Here is an 8,326-nt window from a genome sequence, read left to right on the forward strand (position 1 = left end):
GATGTTTTCAATGAAGTGTCAGTGAACTGGGTCACCCCACAGTTACTGAACTGTGTCCACACCAGATGGAGCTGCAGGTGGGCCCATACTGTCCCTATACCTCATTAATCAGGCTGGACCCTCAGTGCTGTGGGTGACTAACTGTTGGACAGTGACTGAAGGTAAACTGTGAAAAGGAGCCACAGAGTCGTTAAATATTTCAGCGGGTTCTGTGAACTGAAATTATAAACTTTGAGGAACTTTTAAGTATGAGAAAATCAGAAACCAGATTTTTCTGTTGAATAAGAACAAATATACATAACAGCAGTTATTGTTTTCATTTCATATATTAGTGCACTATTAAAACATAAATACAGAACATGATATTGTGACAGAAATATGGGACACAGATGAAAGGAAATGACTCCTAAAAACAACAAATTATCAATAAAATGACAATGTGCTTCTGTGCAATATAGTGCAATAAATTCTACTGGGAGCAGTGGGTTAGTCAGTCACTGTATGACACAGCGGTCAGAAGCCTGGTCCTCCTGCGGTTCCACTTGGGAGGCCTGAGGTTTCTTCTCTTGGTACTGAGGAGCTCCGTGGTTCAAAATGTTTTGGAGGATGTCTTTGCTCTCACTAGGCGGCAGATTGTAGAAGAAATACTGTGGTGCCATCTGAATGAACCTGGTAAAGGAGAGGACAGCGTTGTCGATAAAAACAAGAACTAATCTTTTCAGTTTGTGTTGGCTTTGAATGACTTCCACTTACGCTGAATAGAAGAGTTACAGATACTTATATTTCCCCTTTTATTATTTGAACGGCAATGAATGGATCGATACATTTTAAGAACCTAAGAGAGCATGACAAAGGCTGCAGAGCTTTCTCCTCCTCCATTAAACCACAGCTCCACTTTCCCAGGAATCTGTGCTATCCATAATCCCCTTTCCAACCAGCTGATACTTGAGAACAGGATTAGGATACCTCCCCTCACAACCAGCATGACTAGTCCCTGCTGAACTGAGGTTTTACATCTGGACCAGACAGGAAAGCGAATGTGTCCGTCTGATTACATTTAAGCTTCTTTAAATGTGCAGATTAGACGGGTGGTCTGCTGGGTTCTTTTAAAGCAACAAGAGACTGCAGTCTAGTTAAGACTGAACACATTCAGTTATGTGACTGTTAAACAAGTGCACAGTTTAAAATATCCAAAGAACAAAATGTTAAAACAAAGCTGAGACTTACTCCTCCGGTGTTATGTGAGTTGTGGTGCGGAGGCAGTTGTCCTCGGAGAAGGAGTGCTCATGGAACAGCACCCACTCAGGCAGGCCCAGCTTGGGCCTCTTGGCTCCGTATCCAGACAGAGGATGGATCTGTGCCACGTGCTTATGGGTCAGGATGAAGTAGTTCCCTGATCCATCCACGTCCCGCGCCACCTGAGGGAAATCATAGCCAGGCACAGTCCGATGGATTTCCACAGAGGGACTGGAGTTGCTATACTGATATAGGATATACTGTGTATACTGATTTTACCTTGAATAGTGCACATAAAAAAAAATCCAACACATAAAAGATGACAAGAAAAGGCAACTTCTCTCATAACTTGCAGCTGAAACATTTCAGACTTTGTGGTTTGCCTCTTTTTTGTTGCTGTTTTGCATCTCTTTGTTGTCATTATGCATCTTTTTGTGGTTTTATGTCTCTCATTTCCTGTTTCTTTGCATCTCTTCGTGTTCATTTTGAGTCTCTTTTAGGCCTGTATATGTTGTAATAATCAGAGTGACATTTTGCAGATGAAGGCCAGAGGGGGGCCTGACACTTTGGGCTCCTGGGCCTGTGCCTGGTTGGCCCATTCAGTAATCCATCCATGATTTCAAGGAGTTAAAATACTGAAACAGTTGAAGTTTTAGTGGCAGTCAAAATACAAAATACTGAGAGAAGCTGGACTGTGGAAGTGTAAGCTGGTATAAGTGTAAGAACATGTCTCTTGAGATGTAAGAAAGCTGTTGGATAAAACTGTGCATGAACAGTGGAAGTTGTGGAAGTTACAATAGCTGAAGAAGGTTTTAGATGTTCAGATGCTAAGGCCTGAGACCTAAAAGGGTATTGTAGTGGCTGTTTGACATACCAAAGTTCCTAGGCCATTTAGTTTGTGAGGTGTCTCGGTTTTGTCTCGTGTTTTGTCCCTTCCAAAGTTACATCTTGTACGGTCCACTACCAACTTGATGTCCTATTTCTATATATTCTCACATATTATCCACTATTATACTTAAACACTGCGTAACATTAAAATTTATTACGATCCAAATCAACAAACACTGATGATTTTACTTGTTATGTCTGTCAAATTTAAGATTTTTTTGTTTTTGGCTTTATGCCTTTATTTGATAGGACAGTGTTAGTGTGAAGGGGGGAAACAGAGGATGGCATGCAGCAAAGGGGTTCCAGGCTGAAATCAAACCTGCAGCGGCTGCAGCAAGGACACTGCCTTTCTACATGGGACGCCTGCTCGACCCACTGAGTTACTAGGCACCCCATAATTTTAATAATGAATATTAATCATAAAAAGGAACATAACTGTTTCTCCATATTGTCAGTCACTTAAATTACTAAATGAACAGAAGTGCTTTAATATTTCAATAAGCCCATATTATGTGATGATTAATAGAATAAACACATGATTAGAGCACACTCCACATTGCTGCATTAGTTCCACTTAGAGGACTTCAATGGCCTTTTAGAGTCTTCAGGCGGACTCTGGGTGTTTGATGTGAGCTGAAATGTTTTAAGCTGTCGAAGCTGATCTAATAAATTATTTTAGTTTTTGTTGAGTGTTATAATAAAGTTGTGTTTTCTGACCTGCATGAAGAACCCTGCCAGCAGGGCTCTCTTAATGTTCAGGGTGTTCCTTCGGGAACCAAAGGCGGGCAGCGAGATGGGCAGCTCGATTCTCTTCAGGGTGTCAGTGAGCTCAGCGCGAAGAGCGTCAGCTATCAGCAGAGCAGCGTGGCTCAGGTAGAAATCCTGACACCACTTCTCTTCATTACAGTCTAACAAGTGGAGAAGACAGAGACACAGGGAGGATTTAAGGAAGGCGCAAACATTGATGACGACATACAGATGGGACAAAAATCAACATAATTATATGCGTCTCATAAAGCAAATATTGACCCAAAAACTGTCATGGATGTGCTTTCATCATATTTTTTTTAGCTTCTTGTAATGATTAAAAAAAGTATTCTTTTTTTTTTAGTTTGTGATTATTGTAAATATGGCTTTCTCACATCTGTGTGAGTGTGTGTATGTGTGTGTGTGTGTGTGTGTGTGTGTGTGTACTTGTACATGCTACACAGTGAGGACCAAAAAACATATTTTAGCAACAGAGTGAGGACATTTTTGCAAAGTGAGGACATTTTGGCCAGTCCTCACTTTTTCAAGGGCCTGTTTGACAGTTAAGACTTGGTTTTAGGGTTCAGGTTAGAATTAGGTTTAGGTCAGGGTTAGGCATTTAGTTGTGATGGTTAAGGTTAGGATACAGGGCAAGGGAATGCATTGTATCAATGAGGGTCCTCACAAAGACAGAATTACAAGAATGCGTGTGTGTGTGTGTGTGTGTGGGTGTGTGTGTGTGTGTGTGTTCACGTGTGGTGATGCTCTCTAAACTCACATGGATCCTGCTGGCACTGTTTAAATGCCTTGTAGATATTGATCAGGGTGAAGTGGTCTCCCTCTGGGTGCTGGAACTTCATGTGGCACTGGGTTGCCTCTGGCCTCAGGTCGGCAGAGGGAACTGTGAAGCAAGTTGGTGCTAAAAAACATCCACAAGACAAATGTGATTATTAGAACATACTGCTTACTAATATATTTTTGCTCAAATGGCAGCCCAGCACATTTTACCTGTTAGCATGGCAGCGATGATGATCACCTCGTTGACACAGTCGAACTCACAGGAAGCGAGTACAGTTTTGGCCATTTGCGGCTCCAAGGGGAACTCAGACATGATGATGCCCATCTCAGACAGGTTGCCATCATTATCCAGAGCTGCAAGGTAGTCTAGCTCCTCCAAAGCCTGCATTAGGCCTCCAGGATCTGGGTTAGAAAGGTTTTTAGATAATACATTGTTTTTATTTTGCAAAATTAAACCTTGGTTAAAGTGAGAACCAAATCCTGCAGAGAACCAGTACATGTCTTTATTACTGTATAGTATTTAAACCAGGAGATTATTAATTACATACTAATACACTTTGATTTAAATGGTTATGGATTATATTTGCAGTTTTCATGCTGTCTAAACTGTAATCCAAAGTGGTGGTGACCCACTGGGGCAATCCCCCTGCAGTATACTGGCACCCTGGTGGGCACGCTCGGAGCAAAAAGGCAGCAGAAGATTAGGATTTTATAATCCTTACCAACATCTGCCATGCATCACTATGCAAAATGAAAAGTCTGTCATGGTACAAATGAGATTTTCTATTCTGTCTTTGCAACAAACATGTTGTTCCATCAACATCACGGTGAAACAAAGAGACGTGGACACAGAGATAGAGACGGAGCGAGAGGATGGAATTTAATCCACCTTAGATGCTCTCTGTTATCATCTACACTCCCACAGACCAACACTGTGTTTATGCTCTAATCAACTAATGGGAGGCTCAGTGTGTGAGTGTGTGTGTGTGTGTGTGTGTGTGTGTGTGTGTTTGTGTGTTAGTGGGGGTGAATAAATCCGGGGGAACAAAAGCACACGGAAGCAGGTCAGCTCTAAAAGGATGCTCGCAGAACAGGAGCTGTCAGTTCAGCTGAGGCACGGCTCACTGCCTTCCAATACAAAAAAAAAAAAAAAAAAAAAAACTTGCCGTCTGTCGGAACAAAAGGGAACGGACTGACTGAACCCAAAAATCATCTCATTATCACTGAGGATGATGTGAAATTCAGTCAAACACCAGGGGCCCAGACAATACAAACGGCCGTGAAAACATTCCCTGTTTACTTTATGTAAATCTCACCAGGCCTGTCGATGAAGTCACAGTGACCCAGCCCAGCAATCTCCATCCTCTTCAGGAAGAGCACAGTGGACGTGATGTCGGACTCCACAACATGTGGACGTATCTCTGTAGGAAGCTGTCTGTCCTCTGGGTACAGACAGAAACACTTGCCTACAGGACGGAAAGACCATATTCAGATTTTCAGGCAGGACAGCAGGGTTACACCAAAACTATTCTGTAAAAGTTTAACTTCTCACCTGTTGGACCCGCCAGCTGTTTGCGACTCTTTGCTTGACCCGTGCTGATTGGCTGAATGATGACTGAGTTTGTTCTGATCCTGGGGTTGTAAACCTGCAAGAGCACCACAGTGTTTTGATCCTGATTATATACAGTGGTTGAATGTAATTGAGAACATTTAGTCAAGTACTTATTACCCCAGCTACACAATATTTAAGGTGTAGGATTTGTTTCAACATTGGGAGGACTTATATGAAATGTGCCGTTGGATATCTCTGCAAGAAAATTTGGTGCATCAAATACTTAATTTCCTGCTTTCTGGGGAATTTTAATGCACAAATTGTTCGTTTTCTGCACCAATTAAGGTAAAAAAGTCTGTAACCTTTTAACGTACAACAATAAATCAAGATTCAGGCGCGGCACAAGATTTGTGTAAATGTTCGCTTATGTGAAGCCAGGTCGCAGGGGCAGCAGGCTGAGAAAATGATTCCAGATATTTCTCTCAACAGCAACGCTTTCCAGCTCCTCCTGGGGGACCCCAAGATGTTCTCAGGTCAAACGAGATATGTAATCTCTCCAGCGTGTTCTGGGTCTGCCCCGGGGCATCTTACTGGTGGGACGTGCCTGGAACACCTCTAATAGGAGGTGCCCAGGAGGCATTCTGATCAGATGCCCGAACCACCTCAACTGACCCCTTTCGACGCAAAGGAGCAGCAGCTCTACTCCGAGCTCCCTCCGGATGTCCAAGCTCCTTACCCTATCTCTGAGGAAACTCATTTCGGCCACTTGTATCCACTCATTCTTTCAGTCATTACCCATAGCTCATGACCATAGGTGAGGGTTGGGACGTAGATGGACCAGTAAATCGAAAGCTTTACTGAAACAAATCAGGACTAACTTACATATCTTTTCTCCAGCCCAGCATCAATGACAAAGCTTATTGAGCTAGCAGCCCAGAAGAAGTCCTCGTTGGGGCTGGATGTGAGGTAGACTCTGCGGTTCTGGCCTGTCTCTTCCTCCCCCAGGGCGGGTAGATTCCCAGGTTGGCCAGGGTGCACAGCAATAGGCAGGAGCTCACCCAGATCAGGGGATAAGCTGTGCGCCTCATGACACAGGATGTCATGGGCCAGGTCTATCTCCTGGTGGATAGCAAACAAAGAAGAAAGTCAGAGGAAGACATATATTCAGACTGCTGATTCAATCATGCATTGCTGCTTTTTACCTGCGTCGTCACCAGAAACACAACCACATCTCCTTCCTCTTCAGAGTGGTGGATCTCCAGGACCAGGCGGAGAGCTGAACAGAAGTAGCTGTCGCCTGTGCTGCTGTGCACCACCTCCCCTACACCTGGGCTCTCCAGGCGTATCAGAGGCGCCGCTGACCCGGTGAAGTGGGCCAGTTGCTTTGGGCTGGGTTCAACAGCTGTAAGGAGGACCACGTGGAGCTCCGGCCTTTGCAGGGCGATGTCCTTCAGCAGACCCTGGAGTACATCAGTGGCTACAGTCCTCTGGTGGGCCTGGTCCACGATTACCACACCGTAGCGCTCGAGCAAAGGGTCTGACATCATCTCTCTCAGGAGCATGTCATCTGTGCAGTACCTGTGGTGGGCAATAAAATGATAGTTGACATTAGAAGGGAGCAAATGCGTGCACAGAGGCACTTGCCACACACTGTATTCAAATTCATAATAGCCTGAAATAAATCCTCAGCCTTCTTTATTCGTAAGCCCCTAGGCTGAAAGAGAGGAACCTCAGAATGGCATCTTAATGAAAGGCACTTTGTCTACACTTCAGCTTTTCCCCTATTAGAGTAATTTACTCTGATAATTAGTGTGAGGAGGGGATCCTTTCGTTCTCGCCGGCTGCCTGTTTATCTGATCTTTCTCCCCTCAGTGTGCAGAGTTTCTTTGTTCGCCAGCTGACTTATGAGGGACCCACATGAGGGAGTGTGACATATGGGCAGACAGGGAGCCGGGGCAGCTGTGGAGGAGCCCCTGAAAAGAGCCCCCTTAGTCCTTTTGTTCACTTCTCTCTTGTGAATAAGAAAAGGCGGGGTGATTTAGCAGTGTGTGTCGTGAGTGTGCCTTATTGGAACCCGGCAAAAGGAGGGAAGGAATCAGATAGAGAAACACTAAATACATCTGGGTTTAAAAGTTAGAAATGCTGCTATAGCATACCTGAGGACTGTGTCATTAGTGGAACATGTTTCCAAAGGGATGCTGTACCCAACTTCATGACCAATGTTGACGTCCATCTCGTCGGCCACTCTCAAGGCGAGATCTACTGCCTGCTGTGCGTGAATCTGCGTGCAAACCACCATGCCGTGCTGGAACTGGACTGACAGGCAGAATTCAGCACACCACTGGGGAATCTGTTTCAAAATAAGAGTGAGATAAGTTGTCTACATCACAGATGCTCCCCCACTATAAGTTGATCATCAGAGGGTTTGAATATCTCCCTCTACCAAAGTTGTTGCATGACTGAAATGTGCAATATTCTCCATGGAAGTTCAATCTGAAGTGTCAAATGCCTTATGGTACTCACTTGAGAACTTCTCCCAGTTTTGGCAGAGCCACTGACAATGACAAACCGTCCTTTGGCCAAAGTGTCCATGAATTCACACTTTGCTTTCCACACTGGCAGCTCTTTCCTTTCTCTCAGCAATTTGTAAAACCTGGAGGAATAAGGCAGTCCATCAAACTGATTAAGCTCCAAAATGTCATCATACTCTTTGTCTCCTTGACTCAAAGCTTCTGTGTCTGAACAACAGGGCGATTTGCCCTCAAAACAGTCCTCTCCAGTTAAACTGGTAACATCCTGCTCCATTGCAAGTGAGCTCCCAGTCCGTCCACTTAAGACTTCATTTACAGATCCAAAGAGAAGAAGTTTGGAAATCTCCGGCTCTCAGTAAACTGTTGGACAGCGCACAGACCGCCTCTGCAAGTGAAGCCAAATGAAAGGCTCTCTAGGCAGCCAGCCCAGTGTTGTCATGTGGCGACTAATCCCATAGAAGTGCGGTCATCAGCAGATGACACACACACACACACACACTGGTGTGAGAACAGAGATAGATGGGCAGAGACTCAGAGGGATCTGATGTTTTTACAATGAGAACTGGCTCACACG

At 44.4% G+C, this 8,326-nt stretch overlaps 1 protein-coding gene across 1 annotated transcript; it reads right to left on the bottom strand.

The window, feature by feature from the left end:
- Positions 1 to 319: 319 nt before the first annotated feature.
- dhx32b (DEAH (Asp-Glu-Ala-His) box polypeptide 32b) lies at positions 320 to 8,326 on the bottom strand. Its single transcript, XM_033637777.2, has 11 exons — positions 7,745 to 8,326; positions 7,378 to 7,571; positions 6,424 to 6,799; positions 6,104 to 6,340; positions 5,222 to 5,315; positions 4,986 to 5,135; positions 3,880 to 4,071; positions 3,650 to 3,790; positions 2,842 to 3,032; positions 1,228 to 1,418; positions 320 to 669 (listed from the first exon to the last, which is right to left on the bottom strand). The coding sequence occupies exons 1-11, from the start codon at positions 8,024 to 8,026 to the stop codon at positions 495 to 497; spliced, it is 2,223 nt and encodes a 740-aa protein (XP_033493668.1). The 5' UTR covers positions 8,027 to 8,326; the 3' UTR covers positions 320 to 494.

This window comes from Epinephelus lanceolatus, chromosome 17 (assembly GCF_041903045.1).
Source record: "Epinephelus lanceolatus isolate andai-2023 chromosome 17, ASM4190304v1, whole genome shotgun sequence".
NCBI lineage: Eukaryota > Metazoa > Chordata > Actinopteri > Perciformes > Serranidae > Epinephelus > Epinephelus lanceolatus.